Source organism: Rhinolophus hipposideros (assembly GCF_964194185.1).
Source record: "Rhinolophus hipposideros genome assembly, chromosome: 12".
Classification (NCBI taxonomy): Eukaryota; Metazoa; Chordata; class Mammalia; order Chiroptera; family Rhinolophidae; genus Rhinolophus; species Rhinolophus hipposideros.
Genome location: NC_138058.1, coordinates 58,546,672 through 58,568,744, shown reverse-complemented (window position 1 = coordinate 58,568,744; position 22,073 = coordinate 58,546,672). Strand labels below are relative to the sequence as shown.

Below are 22,073 nucleotides of genomic sequence, written 5' to 3'. Positions count from 1 at the left end.
GTAAACCCCAAGCAGTGGGAAGGAAGACTCTACTTTCTGCTCCTGAACTAAAGCTCTGGCTGAAGGTTCCAGTCTTCTGGCTGGCCCATCTTTGACAGCAGCGAGTAGTCAACTGCTCATCTCAGATTCTGATGTGATGAGCTGGTGACAGCTGGAGGCCAGAAGGAGAACAAGTCCTTGAGGCTGGAGCCGGAAGGGCCCTCTCCCCCTAACCAGCTCTCCCTCCTGTCTCTTCCTAGAATCTGTATTCTTCTGCCAACTTTTATGACCATCTCCGCAATGCCTTGGACATCCTGCATAGAGAGGTGGGTGGTAACATCCCCAGCATCGTGAGGGTAAAGGTGGACAGGGAAAAGAAGGTGAAATATCCTCTTCCCTGAAGGAGACTGCCAAGGGCATGGACTCCTTCCCTTTCCAGAGGTTGGGTCCTATCCTCAAGGCAGCCTTGTTCCATTTGGAGTCAGCCCAGAAGGATCTCAGGCTTGAGGAAGGGAAGGCAGTGTGTGCACTAATTGTCTCCCCCTCTCCCAATACCTGGCACATACCCTGGTGGCGACAGCTGGCTGGCTCCAGACTGGGCACTGTACTCTGGGCCATAGGATATGACTAGAGCAAGCCCCTCTCTGGTCCTGTGCCCAGCAATGTGCTCTGTCCCCACCCCAAGCCTAGGCAAGCTGCCTCTCTACTCTGACCGCCAGATGCTTCTCGGGGGGGGGGGGGGGCTGAGTCCCTGGGCCTGCTCAGCAGAGCTAGTCCAGGTTGGGCTACAGGGAAATGGTCAAGGGCTAATGTCCTGGCAAATGGGGTACCTAGCTTACCAAATTTAAAGCTAATAGATTTGGGTTCACTAACTGATGGCTGAACGGGCCTGAGCTCTCAGCATTTAGACTCAGGTCTGCCATATTGTCCCACTCCAGGAGGTGCCATCCACACTGCAGCCTATGTGGGTGGCATGGCCTGCAGGGCCCTAGGTGGCAGCCCTGTGGAGACACCTCCCCAGAACTCCACTCAGGGACAACTGAGCTGCAGTTCAATGGGGACCCTAGAACCTATTCCCATTTCTCAGGGCTGTAAGGCAGCTAGAGGAAGCAGCTCCTGGAGCCCCTCTCTCACCTGCGGTCTTGCCCTCAGGTGCCCAGAGCCCTAGTCAACCTCGTGGACTTCATGAGCCCCAATGTCATGCGGCAGGTGTTCCTGGGGAACCCAGACAAATGCCCGGTGCGGCAGGCCAGGTAGGCAGGTGCTAGCTGCCCCCAGTTGGAGGAACACATACCACCTACCTGCCCCCATCTCCCCCTCCCCATCTGGCTCATGCAGCCGTGACTCCTTGGGGTCTTTGTGACTTGGTCTGTCCATGTGTCCAAGTCTATGAAGGGGTCTTGAGCCAGGACTACCCCTTTCTGGGAGGTTGGAGCCATGCCCCCTCTTCTCCAACCTCAGGGTACCAGAAGGAACCTCTGATATGGGGGAAACCACGGGGAGAGGTCAGGGCTGGGGCAAAGACTAGTACTTGAGAGACAGTGTGGCCCAGCCTGTGAAAGGGCAGCATGTAGAGTTGTGCATGCACGTACATGGTCAAAGTGAAACAGAAGGTGAGGAAATGAGATGCACAATCCAGTTACCTCTGGGGAGGAAGCAAATTGGGGAGGGACACAGGGAACTTGAGAGTGGGAGGGTTTGTTTCTTCAGCTGGGTGAGAGGTACAAAGGCATGTGTTTTATTATCCTTCATACCTTATATGGAGATTTATTTAACAAATAAATGTAGTGTGCCAGTGAGTGCTCTGAGTGCTTTTGAGATAATATCTCTTTTAACATTAACTATATTTTATGGGCACGAAATAATTCATAATGAAATAAAAGGAGACACACTGGGGCACTCAGATGAACTAAAGAGGTAGCTGAGGCCGTGATCATCAGACCAAAATACCAGCTCCAATAACAGTGGCTGCATTCTTGTTTTATTTGAAAAATTAAACCGTGCATTTTCATTGCCTAAATTCAATTATTCAGAGTAATTTGCTGCAGACCCACACCCACCTGCAGTCCAGTGCTTGTACCACGTTAGTATGGGAGGGTGCTCATCCATACACCCTTAGTATCTTATCCAGTCCCCACATCAGGCCTGAAACCTGCACCTGAGCACATGCGTCAGAGCCTCAGGCCACATGTGCTCCTAAGCCTGGCCTGGAGTTAGCGCCTTGATCAGAGAAACAGCCCATGACCAGAACTTCAGCCCCAGGTCCTCCTGCCTCCCTCTCTTCATGCAGCATTTTGTGTAACTGCATCCTGACCCCTCGGGAGAGCTCCCAAGAGCTGGCCAGATTGGAGGCCATCAGCAGAGCCTACCAGGTGAGACCAAGAATAGCACCATTGGTGTGTTATCTCCCTACTTGATTAATACACCAGCCCAGAGTGCCCTAGGGGAGGCACACAGGGGAGGGAAGAGTTCACGGTTTGAGGGAGGTCTTCACCATCCGGGCCCTTCCCTCTGCCCTACCTGGCTCAGGTGTCTCAGTGCCCCCAGTTGGAGTCATCCCAAAGGAACTCAGGCTGCAAAGCCCTCATAGCCCAGCTGCCCATGGTGGCTTAACCCCAACAGTTGGCCTGAGGAGGCCAGTAACCCAGGATGCCCCATGGGACTGTCTTTCCTTTCTCTGCACCCTGGGGGCCCAGCTGCCCCTACCCCTCAACAGGCAGACCACCAGTAGGGAGACTGCAGGTCCCAAGACTGGAGGCTCCCTGGTGACTCTTGCCAGGTTTGTATTCCTGTGGGACTTCCTGCAGGGCCCTTCAGAGCTTGTAGTTCACTTCAAAGCAAAACAAAACGATGACCTAACCTATTTCTAGTTTTCTGGAAAGAGCTTTGCAATCGAGTGTTTTTGTGTTCTCAAGGGAAGGGCTGAGTTAGCACCCCATCCCTACTGAGATGGGGACAGGGACTCTGCCCACCTTTGCCCCCTTGGGCTCTCAGGCCACCAAGAGCCTGTGCTGAAGGCACCGATACATGTGTCCCCAGAGCAGTATGCGCGAGCTGGTGGAGTCAGGCCGCTATGACACGCGGGAGGACTTCTCCGTGGTGCTGCAGCCCTTCTTCCACAATACCCGGCTCCCCATCCTGGAGGTATGCTCCCTGCCCCCCGCAGTGGGGCTTCTGGAGGGAAGAGAAAATTCAGGGCAGAAATGCCACATGCTTCCATGACAGTGTGAATAAAATGGGAAAGACACAGGCAACTTTTCGGGTGCTGGTCTGTTGGGTGCAACCCCCTTGAACAGCTGAGCTGCGTTTCCAGAGGCAGCCTGTGTAGGATGTTCTCAGTGGGGAGCAGCCTCCATTTTATTGAGACCTACTATGTGCCAGGCACTGTGCTTGCCATACATAAAATCTTCACAACTACCTTTTGAGGTGAGTTTTATCATCCCCATGTAATGGAGGCTCAGAGATGTGAAGTAGTAGCCTTCTTAAAATCCTAGGAAATATGGGACAGAGAAGCAAGATTTGAAGGTGTCCAGCTCCAGAATATTCACTTTCTGCCACACATGTGACACTGTAGCCATAAAGGAGCGCACTGGATATTCAGTTCCGCCCTGGTTATGCTCTCTGCTAACATTCCCACGATGAGCAGAAGAGCTCTGTGAGTGGACCACGGTGGGGACTTGGTTCTGTCTACCTGGGCCTCCTTCCTAAGGGCCTCACCTAACTGAAGGGAGCTTCGAGCAACGCTGAGTGCCTCGAGAGAGAAGGGTGGCATGCTGCTCTGGAATTGGCATTGCCTGGGCCTGCCCTATTCTTCCCACCGGGACCTCTGGGACCAGCTGGTCAAAGGCTGGAAAGCAGCTTTTCCCAGCTGGCTGGCCCAGACTTCCTTAGGGACTAGATCTCATTTCCCCAACCATGGTCTGGGCTACGGCATCATACAAATGTGCCTACAAACAAATATGGCACTTTCTTAATTAAATAAGGGGGACTTGAGGGCCAGAAAGGAGGAGGGGGCTTTGGGGCCACCCAAGACTACTGATCTGTGGGATTACTCTGATCTCCCTCTTGAGATGAGAAGGCCTTGTGGAAGGCCAATGGCTTGGAGCACCCCTAGGGGAGGAGGGCATTGAGGGGTCAATCTCAAGGTCAGGCCAATCAGCTGTGGCTTTCTCCATCATCTACACCAATAGGATCTTGAAGTATGTTTCTCTCCTCCAGGATGGACAACTGGATATGTCCTTCTTCGCCCCAGACTGCATCCATCCAAGTCAGAAATTCCACTCTCAGCTCTCCAGAGCCCTTTGGGTCAATATGGTAAAATAAGTGGGGTGCCCCCGGGTCTCTGGGGTTCTAGTGTAGAGCAAAGCTCCCGCCCCATAGAATGTAGCTTGTTCTTGGTCTCTTTTTGCCAACAGAGTATAGAGGAGTAGTGGCTGGCAGATCTGTAGAAGTCTATATGAAAATATGGAGTCCTGAGGATCCCAGGAGCTACTGTACCTTCTCCTCTGTGCTTTGAACTCTTTGCATGAATGCAAGGCAGAACCTTCACCATTTATTCAACATTTTCTGTGTGCTAGCCAGTTTAAGCCATGTTATCTCATTAAAGCTTGTCCACAGCCCTGCTAGAGTATTATGAGTTTATGAGGAAGCTGAATCCTAGAGAAGCTAAAAGACTCACCCAGCATTCCACAGCTGCCAACTGGCAGAGCCAGGAGTGGAAGTCAAACCCTGAGAAATCAAGTTCAGAGCTTTCCCACTGCAGGATGCGTCCAGGGGTGTTCACATCAGTGGAAACAAATGAATACATCCATGTCTCTTTTCTCCCCCAACCAGCTTGAACCACTAGGAAGGAAAACAGATACCCTGGACCTGACAGCAGATATACCCCTCTCCTGTCCCACTGAGGTAATAACGAATGATCTGCCTTATTCCTCTCCAGAAACCTAGAGCTCTGACCTTGCCCTTCCTATTTCATTCTCCAACACAGCTTCTTTGTGGCCCCTCTTGCCCCTTGACTGGGAGCAGAAGGACTTTGGAGGATGGAAAGAATGAATAGAAAGGGAAGAGGAGGGTACAGAAGCACTTACTTTGGGGGAATGGGCGACGCAGTTGGGAGAGGAGGACTGGGACCCAAGCGGATGGAAAAGATCAGGGTGAGAGAGATGAATTCTTGAGAAGGGGCATCAAGAAGCCAGAAGGATGGCAAGAAGGCTTGTTTGAGCAGTGGCATGTGGGGCAGACGGGAAAGCTGGACTGCAGGTTGAGGCCTAGCGAGAAGCCAGCCGGGGGGTAGAGCCTGAACAGGGAGTTCCCAGCAGGCATGGGGTCAAAGAGGAGAGCCCAGGAGCTGTGTGGAGGAGAGGCAAGTAGGAGTGGCCTTTGAGGGCTCCAGCGAGGACTCAGCTCCTTTTAAGGAGGAAATGCAAGTTGCTCAACTTGATTTCAAATCTAGGGGTGAGGGTAGGTTCACGTTCCCACTGCCTTCAGCTCCCTTTTCTAGGCCATGTCTTATGGCTTTTTAACCAAATAAGGCCTAGGGCTGAGAGCCCTCAGCAGCAATAAAAGCAGAAGGGCCTGACCCAGTCTGGGAGGCTGGGTTTCCCTCCTGGATCAGCTGGCTCCCATCCTCCTGGCGGAGCAGGGAATGGCTCTGCAGCTCCCTCGTGTGTCTACCAGGGCTATAGAGAAGGTGGCAACCCTGCCAGGACACATGTGCCCTGTCTGCTACCTTCCTCACCCCAGTCTGCGGCCCAGGCTGAGCCTTGGGTGCCGTCAGTCTCATCGGGACAACCAGAGTGGTGGGTAAAGGGGGTGGTGTGGAAGTGAGGGCAGTGGCAGCAGAGGCCTCAGTTCCCGGGTCTGGTGTTTGGAACAAAGGAGAAAGTCAAATGATGTAATAATCAGTTCACCATGAATGCCTTCAGTCCAAATGGTCAGGTGCTGCAAAATTCTGGGGCAAGGGCCTAGAGGGCTCGTACTGTGCCAGGTGTAAAGGGTTTAATTGCTAGATCCTGAGCATGCCCAAGAGATGGGAGGGGCGGGACCAGACAACCTCCATAGCGTGGGCATTTGAAGACTCAGAGCAAAGGCTGTAAACCATACAGGAAGTACGTGATTCAATATTTTTACAACCCACATGCCCATACTGAGCATCAGCCATAGAAAACTTTCTCTAATCTGCCAATTCAACCTTCCATTAAATAATAACAGTAATAACACATTCCAGAGAGCATCATTTGCTCTTCTTCCCCACAAACATTTATTAAGTACCAGGTTGGAGCCTAGGCACTGGGTCAGAAAGAGCCCTGTTACTACAGGACTCAAGGTGACCTGTGCCACTCTTTGCCCCAGATCAGGCAAGGAGCCTGGAAAGGGTGCCACTCCACCAGCACACTCAGTGGGGTTTGCTCCTCCTTCTGGACAGAGCCTGCCTGAGCCATCAGGAGCAGAGGAGAGCAAATCCAGCCTACTGGAACCATAAAAGCCCTGCCTGGGAGAAGCAGTTGCCAGGCAACCCCAGAGCCCATTCCCAAAAGCTCCATCTGTTGGCTAACCCAATTTCACTGCACCAGGCAAAGTAGCATTCTGTGTTCCTCACGTCCATCTGCTCCCCCCCGCCCCCCGTGTGCCTTAGAGCTATATAAAAGTCCACCAGCATTTCAGTGTTAGCTGACAGGGGCCAGGAAGCACATATTTTAGTGCTAGCTGTGTCTAAACATAGAGGCAACGGGCAGGACCCAGCGGGGAGGAGAGGGCTGAGGTGTATGTGAGCATTGGGGAGATTTTTCAGCCTCCTCCTGGCTCCTCCCTGGCCCCAGTCAACTGCAAGTGAATTCTGCCCAGACAGGTTGGCCATTTAATAGCACTCCATGGATTTCTGTTAGACTTTCAGGTTGGACCAATGATTTTATAGTCAACTTTTGAATAGCCTCTGTGTGCATTGTGACTTGTCCCCTTCCTGCCTTCCTCGCCTCTCTGCCCAGGGCCACCGGCAGTGGCTCCTCCAGCTTTGAAGAAAGCAGCTGAAAGACCAGCACAGTCCTTTTTCAGCTCTTATTCATCTACCTTCTCTAAGCATTTGACAAAGTTAACTACCTCCTCTGTTTGTTTCCTGGATGCCAAAGTACCTCCATTGTTCTGTTTTGCTAGTTGCTGCCCCTTCTCGTTTCCTTTAATGACTCTGGTCCTTCTCCCAGCCTCAAAAATGTGGACATTCTCCAACTTTCATGTCTCAGCCCTATTCTCTTTTCTCTCCTGCCCCATCCCCTTACTCTGAGATTTGTCCATTTCCAGGGTTTCCTGTTAAATTTCTTTGCATGGGACTCCCCAATCTGTCTTCATTTCTTATTTCTTCCCCAAACTCCACCTCTGTATTTCTAACCTGTAAGAGCTGTTTTCCCCTTGGATGCCCTATATGGTGTAAGGTTACCCAGAAGACAGCTTAAATGTACTCGTATGGTCAGGGTATCAACAAAGGAGGGAAAGCAAAGAGATGGAAAGAGGAGGGACAGACAGAGAGGCAGAGAAAGACAGAAACCGAAATAATTCCAAGTGGCATTTCATCCCATCTTTTATCCTGGAAAAAGCAGAGGTTTGTTGGATTCCCCTCTATGTACTTATTGTTTAGCAGTGTTTCTGTTTTGAATTACAAATGGGAAACACTATTACCTTTTGAATGCTTTGGACTTATAAACCTCTGAATCCTGCCCCGACTTCACCATCACCTCAAACTCAACAAACCCGCTCGTTCAGAAAATAATGTTTGAGTAAGGAGTGTCAAAATCAGAACTAAATATTTGTCTTCCCGGACTCTCCGATCCTTAGGACTTTCCTATTTCTGTCACTATTACTGTGGGTTTTGCCATTCCGCAGACATGAACCACCAGGCAGGAACCCTATCTGATAAGATCCTAGCTAGCGCCACTCGGCTTTCCTCTCCCTTCCATTCCCATTGCCACCATCCCAGCTCAGATCCTTATCACTTTGTATCTTAAAGGTGATCTGGTCCTACCTCTCCATCATAAAGTAACAGAGAGTTGTACATAGGATCTCAGTGGGGAAGGCCGACAAGTCCTGTACGTGTCGTCTCTCCTAGAATAACTGAATTATTCTACCACATCCCTCCCAAGGCATCACCCCAGCCTCTACTTAAACTTCCGCACTCTCAGGGCAGTGCTTTCCAGACTGCCAAGTGGCTGCCCATTAACAGCCTAGTCACTAGGCCCTAATAGGTCCTGAACCAGCATGTATGAAATGGGATGGGATAGGTTGGGAATAGGGTGGAATGGGATGCAATCAGAAATGTCAGAGAGTATTCCGTGTAGTACTGTTACCATGCTTCCCCGAAAATAAGACCAGGTCTTATATTAATTTTTGTTCCAAAAATCGCATTAGGGCTTATGTTCTGGGGATGTCCTCCTGAAAAATCATGCTAGCGCTTATTTTCCGGTCAGGTCTTATTTTTGGGGAAACACAGTATGTCCTCCTCCCTTCTACTACCACCACTGCCATGCTTCCCTGAGTCTTCTCCTCAGTTCTCTCAACCATTTATCGCAGACAAGCCTTCCAAACCTTGTCTCATGTAGTAGGTATGTCTCCTTGGAACATGGCCTCTCTTTACGTTGGTGCCCAGACGTGCCTGTACACTCCAGTTCGGTCTGAACGCAGAACAGGAAAAAAAGACAAGAAAACCCAACACGCTTTCACTGTGGAACTTTACACCTCGTAACACAGCCAAGAGGAACATGACCTTTTCCCAAGCCACTGACTCATGTTGCTGACTCACATTGGGCGGCCGTCCAGCTCTGCCCCATCCCAGGCAGGCCGCTCTGTCTTTGCACAAACTTCCTTGTGCTGGCATTTAATAGGCTTCACTTTCCAATGACTAGTATTACAAACGGAGCCTCAGAGAGCCGGTCACACTACGTGGAATCCCTCCTCCACACAGTCTGCTCAACGCCAGGCCTTTAAACCCCTCTGACTCACGCACACACGACGCAGCCAATGGTCAATAAAACAAGCCCTGGGCACCCCAGGTCACGTGTCTGCCACTGGCCTGGACCTGTTCTTATTGTTCCCACTGTAGCCTCCCTCCTCAGCACATTCCAGTGTCTCCCTGACCTCTAGCCTCTTTGTGGCTCAGTCTCCCCTCTCTGGCCCCTCCCTCAACCCTTGGATCATGAGACCAGACAGACTGTCCAGTTTGACTTTCAGCACTCCCCAAAGGGCAGGGTGCACCTCTGCCCTCTGGTTCTTCCTGTGCTGGCCACTCTGAAACTAGCTCCAGCCTCCAGGCCCTACGCCAGGGCAGGGCTGCCTTGGAGCAGCGGGGAAGGGGAGAATATTAATTATCGACACCCCCCCCTGCATCTCATCTTTGAGGACCTTACATCCCCAGATCTTGCAGCCATTCCTCAGCAATCACAGCACTTACTGGCCACACTATTCTTTGATGCTTCACTGCCAGCCTGTTACTTCTCATGCTTTCCACCTGACTGGGTCATATGCCTCTTTGTATCCTGCCTTCATCCTAGCACCTAGAACAGTGCTCTGAACACTTGGGGGCTCAACAAACATCGGTCAGTTATTTCTAGAATACTCCCGGATTGCCCTCATCTGATGGTGAATGCTTAGGAGATGCTAAATAACATTAGCTAGAGACAAACCTAATTCGCCGTGGTGCCATGCCAATGGAAGCCCTCTTTTCTGCCTTGTACTGTTGCAGAGGTGACTGCTCAGTCCCTCTCCATCTGGCCGACAGAGTCTTTTGTTGGCCTGACCCCCCAGTGTGAGGAATGGAAGCAGGACATTCCTGGTCAGGAAGGCCGGCCAGGCCAGGCCCCAGCTCTGCACTCACTGCTTGCTCGCTATCTGGAACAGGTCCCTTCCCCGCTGTGGGCCTCACCTGCTCCTCATCGGTAACGGGAAGGCTTTCAGGGGTTGCAAATTCAGCTATGATACCAGCAACCAACCTGATGGCGTGAATGGGATCACGCATGAGACGAGAGGAAGTGGTAGGGCCAGAATGGAAGAGATCATGCTGGGCTTCGGAAAGCATTCAGATTCTTCTTCTCTCCCACTTCTCCTCCTCCTTCTTTGTTAACACCATTCAAGCCAAAATAAAGCAGAACAAAGCAAAACATCTCCTGGAAGGGTTCAGCCTGTGGGCAGTTTTCAACCCCTGGAATTGATGTCCAGTGACCTCTTCTCCAACATTTTGGTTCTTTCTTCTTATTGTCATTTTATTCCCAAAAGTTCAGACCATGGCCCTCCTATTCCACTGACTGCATCTAGTGAAAGAGTTGACAGCCTGGGCCACTTGGTATTTCCTGATCTCTGTCTTACTGACTGGTTCTTGCTTCACTATCCTTTTTACATTTCCTTATTACGTTGTTTTTCCCGTTTCTCCTTTGCCTAGTCCTTCTTCCTTCTTGATTAATCCATCACCTGCAGCTGAAGAGACTTGGACCCTTGACTGGGCTTGTGTGAAAACCAATTGTGAAATAGATAGATGAGTAGAGAATGAAGAGGTTTATGAGAAAAAAAAAAATGACCAAAATATATGAAGTCAACCTGAAGGGGGTAAGACACATAGTTCAAAGGGAGGGGAATATTAAAATATATTGATAATCATAACACTTTTTAGGAAAGAAAAAAATGCTAGAATGTGAATCTCTTGCCAGAGAAATCACAAAGGAAAGAAAATAGATCACTGTGATCCCCGGGGAGATGTTGAGGGGCTAGGGTGAAAATGGAAGCGTAGAACACACGTGGAACCCTCTTTAGACCTTCCATGTATATCCCTTGCCAAAGCTGATATGTAACACCCTCTGGGGGATGAAGGAGATGGCATTTGTACAGTTCTTTCTGTTTGAGTGCAGAAAAATCACATTAAATAAATCTAGAAGACAAGATTATTTGTTATTATCTTTCTTAAGCAAACTTCAGTGATGTCAGATAATCTCTCCCTGTGGTTTCTTTTCTCTCTTAGAACGAACCTTTTCTGAGAACCTTCCGGAACAGCAACTACACATACCCCACCAAGCCAGACATTGAGGTAACCCCTGATACATGTCTGCCTCTCTCAGGGATAAACCATTTCCACTTGCCAGTGACCCAGGGTGGGATGCGGGTTTCAGAGGGTTCGCTTAAGCAGAAATGTACCCTTCTTACATACTGGAAATTGGAATATAAAGAAAAAAGTCTCCTGAACAACAAAGTACCCATATTGTCCTAACATGTCCTCACAGGTGCTTAGCTGATGTCAGCAACCAACAAGAGGCAGTACCCATGGATCAGTTTTCTTTGACATTTGTACAAACATCATTTCTGATTAGGTAGCTCAACCTTTCTAGAAGGATGAAGGGAAGATAGTAGGCATGAGGCACCATTGGCTTCCTATAAGGTGGGAGCTGGGTAGAAAGAATCTTAATTCCAGGGGTTTTTTCCATTAGGAAACTGACACATATCCAGGCGGTCCCCAGGGCTTGTTTGGTTCAAGTCCGTCATACTGGCTCTGAAGAACTCCAAAGAATGCAGGGCCCATGGCTCTCAGGACTGCTACTCCAGGCTTGCAGCACAAACCTGGTCCAGACCAGATCTGCTGGCCACCAGGACAGGGGTTCAACCACCAGATTCAGTAGAGCATCTATGGCATGTCCAGTCTTGTGTTAGGAGCTGGAGGGAATTCAGAGAAGTATCAGACATAGTCTTGCCCTTGGAGAGTTAGAGATCATTCCATACTTAGCACCTACCATGTGCCAGGTGCTGTTTCAGGAGATAGAGCAGAAGACGAGACAGATGGATCCCACCTCTCATGGAGCTTATGCTCTACTAAAGGAAGCATTCAATAAGAAACTAAACACAATCATTTCAGATAGTGATAGCAGCTGTGAGAAATGTGATGCAAGAACGTGTGATGGTACAAAGGAAGAGGGGCAAGTCCCATTGAGCTGGGCAGGCCAGGCCAGTCCTTTCTGCGGAGGAAAGATTTGAGCTGGGACATATGTGATGACCAGACACCAGCTGTCTGAAGAGCCAGAGTCCCAGGCAGGACCAGGGAACACAAAGGTTCAAAACTGGAGCTGAGTTGGGTGTATTTAAGGAAGAGGAAAAGGTTAGAGGGCTGTGGGCATGTGAATAATGTGGAGAGTGGTGGTGAGATCAGAGGGGTTGTTAGATTAAGGATACAGAATCCGAATCCTTAAGTAAGAAGGTTGGACTTCAGGTGGGAAGCCAATGGAGGTTCTAAGAGAAGGTGACATAATCTGGGTCACCTTTTTAAAAGATCTTCCTGACTAATGTGGAAAATGGATTGGGAGCATCAGGAGTGATTGAGGAAGGACCCTTTACAGGCCAACTGAAGCGTTGAGACTAACCTATAGGAAATTATTGAAGAAATGTCACATTCTATGTCCTGGGGTCTGAGCTAATGCCACCATCCAGCCTCTCTGGATTCTCTCAGGCTCACGTAAGACAAGGGAGGCTTGTCCTAGGCAAACCACTGACCAAAACTCTATAATTGAATGTCAGCTCTGTCTTGTCAGTGAGGCATTTATTTATCTAACATTTAGTTATTGGATGTCTAAATGGAGCAAGCACTGTGCTAAGTGCTGGGGACACAAGGTGAGCCAAGTGAGTCTGGGCCTGCCCTCTGGGATCTTACAGTCTCATGTATCTTTGCTTCTGCTGCTGGAAGACTTAGAAACTCAGTACAGGGTGGTGGGGTGTTTTTATTTTGTTTCGTTTTTTTTAGTATCTTGCTATTTAAAGGAGCACAGACAGGCAACATCAACATTCCCCGGGAACTTGTTAGAAATGCAGAGTCCTGGGCACCATCCTAGTCTCCTGAATTGAAATCTGCATTTAGCAAGACCCCATGGCATTCAGGTGGCTGGTGTAGGATGAGGCGTGTGTTTCTCCCTTGTGACCGAAGTCCAACCTTTATCGGTTTATCTGCGTGGAACCTCCTTGTCTCTGGCTTCCCAGCTACGTGAGATATTTCTAAAGTGCTCACAGCTATAGAACTTTTTTTAAAATTGAATTTTCCCGATGTTTATCATCAGTATACAAGCATGTTCTTGATTTCAGTAGAACATCCAGACAGAAGAAGGAATCCATTAGTGTGATACATTGAGCAATCCCTTGGAATAAACTAAATTATATCAGATTAAGCAAATACTATTTAAGAGAAGTTTTCATTTTTGCTCCCTCCTGAGAGGAGTGTTACAACACGCTTCTCTTCATCATCATCTTCTAACCGATGATATAAGCTTCCAAAGCCTCTGGCAATCACATCCCCAGGGAATCAGCCAACCAGTCAGTGCCTGTTTATGGAGCCCTACTGTGCGCTCAGCACTGGGCTTGTCTCTCCATCTCTTCTGGGCATATGCAGATGTTTGGGACTCTGAGCAAAAGACTGTTTCTCCCCCAACCTGCTGGTACTGGTTATTTCTGTGCCCTCTGCCTCCCACTACATCCATTCCTCCAACACCTGGAAAAGGTGCTCTGTATTCCAGAGACAAGGGCATTTGGCTAAAGGTTATCGGTATTAATTTGTCCACATCGAAGGAAATGGTCAGCTATTCAGTTAAATGTGAAAAAGGATATACATAGGTACAGAGAAGATATGCGAAAACCAGGAACTTTGCAATTGTAAAAATGTTATGTTCTTTTCCTAAAAATATTCTAATTGTTGTTTCAGCCCTAGCATTCTAATTAGTATGCATTAGCTTAATGTTAAACAACAACAAATTGTATTTGTAATCTGTCATCTCTTATTAGGCATCCAAATCTGTGCTCCTCTGGGAGACCACCTGTGGCCTGACCTCACTGTTTGTCCCCTGCTTTGGTAGGCCCGCTGGCTCCATTTAAAAGTGTAGATAAGTTGAGACAGGAAAGAGTGTGTGGGTGTGCACGTGCACGCCCACACATTATGTGTTTTGTGCATAGGGGTAGGCAGACCCCATTTTCTCCTCTCTAATTTCCCTCACACTCCGTCTACAACTAACAGGTCTTACGCCCACACGATCCCCTACAGTGACAATTCTAGCCTCTGTGGAAAATTCCTTAACTAGTTCTCCTCGGGCTGAAGCTAAGCTCCTTTACAATGAGTGTTGGACATTGGGTCTTTCCACCTCTTGATTTAGAACTGGGGCAGTGACTTCCTGTGTATGGAGTGGAATCCTTCCAACAGTGTTCCCACCCTGGGTGAGTGAAACATCATTCCATCCTTCAGTTAAGGGCCTTGCTAAGTGTGGGTGGTGGGAGACCCTATAAACACACCTTGGAGCCTTGAGCAGGCCTCATTGATTCCCATGCAATGCAGACCTAGACTGGGGCAGCCCGTGAAAAGGTGCCCTGCAACCATTGATCACACTTCTCATCTCCACTTAGTCCCAATGGCAGTCCCTCCGTCCTCCCTGCTCCCTGCCCAGTGAAGTCAGGGACTGGGGTCCTCTCTGCCTATGCTCATAACTCCTGCAGCTGGAACTTACCTGGACCACTCCAGTATGAATCGGGCTTCTCTAAGAATGGACAATAGCTGTCAAGCTCATTACCTTCAGTGCTTTGGTTGCTCTGAATGGATGCAAAGGGCAAATTTGCTAAAGCTCTAGTCTGGAAATAAGTGTAATGGGGACCTGTGGGACTAGAGCAGAATCTCGGACTCCTAGTCAAGTTTCTACTTTTAAAGGAAGCCCTCCCCCTGATCTTCCATCGTTTTGCCTATCTATCCTAGTCCACGAGCTCCGACCAGCAGACATCAAGGTGGTAGCTGCCCTGGGTGATGCACTGACTGTAAGTACTGACTGGGCTGTGCCAGGCATGGGCATCAGCCAAGTCCTGTGCAGAATAAGCTCTGCATTCAGCTTTTAGCGGACACTATGGAGAACATACCTATCTCAGACACTGAAACACAGCCAGGCGGCCACAAGACATCACCAGGCAATCTAGAATGCCCTGCCCTCTACCCTTCTACAGTCCCATCCAAACACCACCTCTTCCATGAGACCTCCCCTCTATCCCCAGGTAGATGCAGTCCACCCCCTTTTCCCCACTGTCCCCAAGCATTTCATCTCTGTGTCATGGTACTCATCCCAGTCATCCTGCCTTTATCAAGGCACTCCTCTCCATCTTCCTGACTCATGGAGTCGTGGGTCTTACCTACCCTTACTCAGCACCCCATTTAAAGCTGAGTTCTTTGGAGCAGAGAGAGCCCAGTTCCTGCACACAGCGCAGTTTTGCTAAGTGAATCATATTAGCCAACTATTTAGCTATTTCTGTGTGCAAGACACTGTGCTAGCAATGCTGAGGGGAAAGAAGCCTAAGGCATACATAGTCGTACCTCTCAAGAAACTTGTCCAGCTGGGAAAACAAGAAACTTACGCAGAAGGAGCTACACAGTCATACAGATGACATACAGGGCTTTTTAAATCAGGTATTCATTTCTGTAAAAGCAAACAACTTCCCCTTATGTGTGAGAATGTGTTTTAATGTTGGGAGAAAGTTATAGAAGGATATACACCAGACTCTTTACCATTGATTAGCTCTGGTGGTGTGTATGTGTGGGTAAGGGATGAGGAGGGGATGGAGAACCTGTGGCAGTGGGCAAGATTATTCAAGTGGGGGCTACATTATTGATTTTGAGAAACCTTTGTATCATTTCACTAGTTATGGTGAATATGTATTATTTTTGTAAGTTTCAAAGAATTTCTCTCTTTTTTTTAACATAGGCTTTATAGAGAACGTAGAAACTGACGAAAGTCTTAGAGATTGAATTCAAAATTTCAGGGCTAGACAGGAGGCAGTTTAACATTTTGAACCCTTCTGTGTTCAACATCCTGGAAGGGTTGGAGTGGGTTGTACTGGGGCAGGCTGGTCCAAGGCCTTCATACTTCGGATCAATGTGCTTAGACCTAAAGGTTTGTGTGGACAGGAAAGGAGGGTGTGGTGAATGAGGGAAGGAAAGGAGAAATCAAGTTACGGAGAGCTCAGAACATTGGTGAAGGGGGTTGGCTTTGGCCCTGTGGGTAAGGGAGACCCATTTGAAAGGTCAGAGTCGGGGAGGTATTTAAAAAGAGATGTGCTCAGAAGGCAGGTGGACAACCTGGAGAGAAGGGAACTGGAGACTGTGGGGTCAGATAGGAGGCCAGATAGTTGTTTATGGCAAGGAGACAAGAGTTTCACCTCTCATCTGGCAAAGAAAGGGATAAAAAAGGGAGCTAGAGAGGTTAGAAACGAAGAATCTTGGTTTTTCCAGGACTTGGTTACCCGCTATGTGTAGAGGATTGGGGAGTCAGGATGACTCAGAGAGTAAGTGGCCCGGAGAAAAGCTGGTACCATTTTCAGAAAAGGCAAATCCAGGTCATGGCTGCTCCACAGGAGGAAGGGGGCCCTTTCCCAGTGCACTTGGCCTGCACCTGGGCCCAGCCCAGGTCTGCAGCCTTCTCTTTACCCTTCACAGGCAGCCGTGGGAGCCCGCCCAAGCAACTCCAGTGACATACTCATGTCCTGGCGGGGACTCTCCTGGAGGTGAGGCTGTTCTCTACTTATGTTCTATTGACGATGCTCCCCAAAGAGGCCCGAGGGGTGTGCTGCCCTGTCATTCCTCCAGAGACGAGGCCAGGTTCCACCACCTGCCTCTGAGATGCAAGGAGACCCCCTGGTGCTCATGATCCTAAGGGTGATGGGAATCATGTACCAGGCGCAGACTCTATGGTTCTGACTCAGAAACATGGAATGTGTGGAGCAGCCGGTCCGGGCATCTTAACAAATGTGTTTCTCTTCCCCAGCATTGGAGGGGATGGCATCTTGGAGACTCACACCACACTTCCCAGTAAGTAGCGACACAGAGAAGCACCATCGGTACAATCCTAACAACCCTCACTGAGGCCAGGGCCTTCCCCCTGAGCAAGGGCAGAGAAGGTTATGTGCGAGGAGAGAAGTCAGTCTGCCCTGGAAAGACCTAGAACTGCCCTGCCCCCAACCTGTGCCCCAGCACTGCATGTTCACCTCCTTCTCACCTGCGCTGTCTGTTTCCTCCCCTTTAAAAGACATTCTGAAGAAGTTCAACCCTCATATCCTCGGGTTCTCCACCGGTACAGAGGAGGAGACGGCAGGACTGAATGTAGCAATGGAAGGGGCCAGAGCTCGGTGAGTAGACATGGGTGGAGGAGGGAGAGAGGAGAGCAAGCCTGGGAGCTCAGGGTGGTGTCTGGGGGCCTGGCCCCAGATGGGCAGTCATAAATAGCTGCTATGCACGGAGTACTTCTGTGTGCCTGGCCCTGAGATGCCCCCTCATGTGGATTAACTCATGCAATCTTCGTACCCTTTGAGATACTGAGGCTTAGAAAGTTTCCTGAATGGTCCATGATTATCAGAGCAAGTTATCAGAGGAGCCAGGATCAGATCAGGCTGAATATAGGCCTTTGTTCTGCCCACTGTGCTGTTACTACACTGGGGCAGCAGGAGGAAGCACTTGGTGGCTTGACAGGAAGCTCGCCGCCCCGCCGTCCTGCTGACTCCAACTGACTCCAGCTGACCTCCCTGCCCAGCGGAGGTTCAGGTCAAATGTTCAGGGCACTTCTCAGCACCTCGGGAACTCAGTACGTGACCCCAGGGACAGCCACCCTTCCTCTCCCCCCCTCACCTCGGAACCTCCAGTCCTTGACTTTAAAAAGCTGTTATTTTGACAGCAGGGAGTTAGATATTTAGGGCCCCCCGAGACAGCATAGCAGTTGTTTGTTTTCACTCAGATTTCTGTGGTTGACAACAACCCAGATAATTAAAGCTGAAATGCCTGACAGAGTTCATTGATTTTTCTGCACAGAGCGTACTGGGTATTTGCTTTGTAGCAGAATTGGTGCACTCAGATCACCAAGGAAACGGCACTGGCTTGACTCATTCTGTTTATAGGGAATGTTCCTTTCAGACGGCGGTTGGGAGGGCCCCAGATTGGTTTGAGTCTGAGCCACAGGAAGCATGTCAGTTCCTCAACGTCATAAGCAGGAAGAACTTATTTTTTTCTGCAAAAAGCTGGGCTTCATGGGGCTATAATGTCAACATCTAACTGCTGTTATCACCATTGCCATCATCATCATCATCTCATCATCGTTTTATTAGTATTCTACTCCCAGGCTTCATTAACTACGAAGTGATTCCTCAATCTGTTAACATTCAAGCCCCTTCCCCTTTTTCCCTTTCACTTCTTTTACTGACTTTTCTATTTTACTGCTGCTCGGTGCCTCCACCAGAACAAATCAGTGGCAGGGGAAGTAGCCGAGACGTGCAGCTCCTTCGTAGTATCTCTGTGTCCCGTGTTAGGGGACAGGAGAGTAACATAAGTAAGCAAGGTTGGAGAATTGTGCGGTCTCTCCTTTATCTGCATTCTGTCACGTAGTATGGAATGGATAAGGAAAGATAAGTACCTCAACAGAGCAACTAAGATCATGGGACCTGGGGTCAGACCATCTTTGTCCAGCTCCCGGCTCCCAGACTTGCTAGCTGTGTCACTGAGAATCTCTGAATCTCAGTTTCATCATCTATAAATGGGGATAATAATAGTACCTACTTCTCAGGGTTGTTATAAGGATTAAACGAGGTAGTAATCCGTGGAAAGTATTTAGTACAGTATATAATCTGCATGCAAAAAAAGTTTGCCATTATTAGGATATTTAGTTTCAACATTTCATTCAACATCTAACTTCCCTACCATCAATCAATAAGCAAGAATCTATTGACACACCTTCCAAGGGCTGAACCTGGATATGGTTACTAAAAGATACCAAAGAATCCAAAGGTAAGCTCTCTACCTACAAAGAATTTACTGACTAGTTAAGAAGAGCAAACAAATAACTTTTGGGGGGGAGGAACAGTGTTGGGTATGTGAACATTGCAGACAGACATGACTTTGTGTTTCAGAATACAATCAACAGGAAAGTGTAGAGTGCAGACTGGGCAATCCAAGTATAGATGCAGACCCAGAAGGGACCCCGGAAACCATCTAGTCCAATCTCTTAATTTAAAAGATGAAAAAGGATTCAGTAACTTGAGCAGGGTCACCCTGCAAGTTTATAGCAAAGCTGAAAGAAGAACCCCGGTCCCATAACTCCCAGAGCAGCGTTCTTTGCGCCAGCATAGAAAAGGAAATGGAGGAAGTGTGGAGAAATGATCTCAGAGAGGAGGCTCACGGGGGAGGTAGGTAGGACTTGCTCTGAGCTTGCAGGTGGGAAGATCATGGGTGGGAAGCTTGCAGGTGGGAAGATCATGGCTGAGAAGAGGGGAGGAAGTGGGCTTTCCTCATTTCCTTAGTGCTCATGAGAGCTCATCACCCATGAATTCCTCTAGTCACATCTTAATTAAAAAGTTATAGGCATTTCACTTCTGTGGTCACCTTTAACCAGGACAGGCTTTCTTTACAGGCTTCTGATATACCCATCCATAACAGTAGTGTATGGGGTGTGAGCTGGATGTATAAATGAGAACGGTAGGGATGGTGCCATGTGTGCTTGGCCATGTGCCCAGCTCATGGTGGGCAGGCAGAGATTTAAAATGGCCATCCTGTACCAGTGACTGCTTCTATGACTTCTTCCAAGGAAGCCTCTGTTGGCGATATCCCTTTGCTGACATGACTTCTCATATACATATCTTTAAAAATAAAACAGCTTTAATGAACATACGATACACTCTACACTTGATAAGTTTTATATATGCATATACCCATGAAACCATTACTGCAATCAACACAAAAAACACATCCACCACCCCCAAAATTTCCATGTACCCCACTGTAATCTCTCCCTCCTGCCCCTTTGTCTCTGCCCAACTCTAGACAACCACTGACTTGCTTTCTGACACTATAGGTTAGTCTTAATTTTCTAGAATTTTACATGAATGTCATCACAGACTATGTGCTCCTTTCTTGTCTAACCTCTTTCACCCAGCACAATTATTTTAAGATTCATCTATGTTGTCATGTGCATCAGTAATCCACTCCTCTTTATTGCTGAATCGTACTGCACTGACATACAGATCTCATCCAGAAGCATCCATTTCCTTATTCATGCCTGACATCTGGAAGACGAAGGGAGAGCGAATCCTGTCCCTTTTGTCTCCCCCATCTTGTTTTGTTGGGGATGGGAGGGACGAGGAGATGGAGAATGATCTGGAAATACAAAGTAGTTAGCGAAGAAATACAAAGGGTTAAAGGAACAGAGAGTGGGACTCAGAAGTAAAGGTTAAAGGAGTCGTGAAGCCAGAAAGGAGAAAGCTGAGGGATAATTTAGGGCTATGACTTTTTTTTCAAACGTACAAAAGGTTATTTTTAAAACAGGCAGCCGAATAAGAAGTGAACAGCCTCAGCTTGCAATGAAAGAGCTGGATGAATATAAGGGAACATCCCTGCCAGGAAGGCTGAGTAGGTCCCGCTCCCAAGGGGCCACATTGGACAGGCCTGTAGGAAGCTTGGCCCCCGGCAGGGTCTGGATCCATGTGGCTCCAGATCCATGGCACATCTTGGATTGTGACCAGGTTGAGATTTCTTGAGAATCAAGCCTTTCAATACATCCTGAAGGAATGAACTTTCTATAACATTTGTCTTCCTGAAACACATCCTTGCCAGGTCAAACTCCTACAGCTTGAGTGCTTGCTTCTGAGCCAGTTCTAATGTCCCCTTTTCTTCCCCTGCCTAGGGACATGCCGACCCAGGCCCGGGACCTGGTGGACCGAATGAAAAACAGCCCTGTGAGTACAGGACCCTGGGCTACCCTGAAAGGCGCTGGGTCTCCAGCTGGGGTGGGTGTAGCAGCCTGAAGAGGCCCCTCTGTACCACTGAGCCCCTGTTCTTGGCTTGTCTTTAAGAGGGGCCAAGTGAGCCACAAGAAGCAGGCCTTACCACAAAGGTGCCCTCTTTGCTGCCCACTTCCACTTGGGCCTCAGTTCTGACACCCCCACCCCTGGGGCCAGCTGCAGGAGGGAAAGATGGAGCAGAGAGCTGGAGATCACTGGCCTTCGGCTTGGACTTGGCTTCTGGCAGCTCCCCACTTTACTCAGAGTTGGCTTTGCAGAGCCCTATTATGTAAATGCTGCATTCTAAAAATAGGCTTTTCATTCCAATCCTTCCTCCTTCCCGCTCACCCGGCCCCTCTAAACCTTCTCACTAGTGGTTTTTTTTAAAAGCTCTGTGTTGATGCCTTGGAATTCAGCTCCTGGCAGGACTCCTATTATGGTGCTGGCTGAGTGGAAAGCAGGCCCCGGGGAGGGCCTCCCAATCTCCACCCCACCTCTCAGTCTGCCCTGGGCTCTCCCTCCAGGCGGATCCCTGGTCCCAGACCTGAAGAGCTCCTCCAAAAGGCAGCTCTGGGCTTTTGCTTCTAGCTGCATCTTTTGCCCTCAGTTCCTTTGAAGACCTTTAGATCAGGTTTCAGGGGTGTGTTAATGCACTGTACTTCCTGAAGAGGATTTCAAGGGAAAGTAGTCCTCCTCAACGTGTGAGCAGACACACACACACACACACACACACACACACACACACACACACACGAGCGTGTTCTCTCTCTATCACTCCCGTCCCCAGCACTAAGGTGAGGGAGCCTCAGTTCTGACTGGCATCTTCTCTCCATTGTGATAGAGAGAGGGTGAGAGGCACTTGGGGGGCTGTCTCTCCTGGTGAGGACCACCTACATGTGCCTCAACAAGCCCTACCTTAGGATCTTCTGTCCCCTTAGGAAATCGACCTGGAGAAAGACTGGAAGCTGATCACACTCTTCATTGGGAGCAACGACTTGTGTCATTACTGCGAGAATCCGGTAGGGCCCTGACCAGCCCCATCGGGAACCTGGGAAGGGAGCTGCTGACCAATGTCATCGTCTGTGTCCAGGGCACTGAGCTCCCTCAGGCTCTCCCAGGCACCTGAGTCTGCCCAGGCAGCCCCTGGCTCTTCCCACTGCTGAGAGGCCCTTGGGAAAGCAGCTGCCCTGGTTCCCCAATTCCAGAAGTATCTAGGTGCACCCATTCTTCAGGCGCTGCTGATGGGAGACCTCTCACATGCACACAATTACTGTTCTCTGGTATCCAGTGGGTACCCAGTGAGCCCCACC

At 49.2% G+C, this 22,073-nt stretch overlaps 1 protein-coding gene across 1 annotated transcript in view; it reads left to right on the top strand.

Moving 5' to 3' along the window:
• Positions 1-22,073, top strand: part of PLB1 (phospholipase B1) — a gene marked incomplete at its 5' end in the record, with an annotated part of 118,382 nt that overhangs the window by 83,477 nt on the left and 12,832 nt on the right. Inside the window, 14 exons of the mRNA XM_081068441.1 lie at positions 240-305; positions 1,132-1,232; positions 2,270-2,351; positions 3,019-3,123; positions 4,198-4,293; positions 4,813-4,884; positions 10,970-11,035; positions 14,127-14,187; positions 14,717-14,775; positions 16,442-16,509; positions 16,770-16,813; positions 17,031-17,130; positions 20,667-20,718; positions 21,702-21,782. Coding sequence (XP_080924567.1) covers positions 240-305; positions 1,132-1,232; positions 2,270-2,351; positions 3,019-3,123; positions 4,198-4,293; positions 4,813-4,884; positions 10,970-11,035; positions 14,127-14,187; positions 14,717-14,775; positions 16,442-16,509; positions 16,770-16,813; positions 17,031-17,130; positions 20,667-20,718; positions 21,702-21,782 — 1,053 coding nt within the window. The remainder of the gene's footprint in view (positions 1-239; positions 306-1,131; positions 1,233-2,269; positions 2,352-3,018; positions 3,124-4,197; positions 4,294-4,812; positions 4,885-10,969; positions 11,036-14,126; positions 14,188-14,716; positions 14,776-16,441; positions 16,510-16,769; positions 16,814-17,030; positions 17,131-20,666; positions 20,719-21,701; positions 21,783-22,073) is intronic.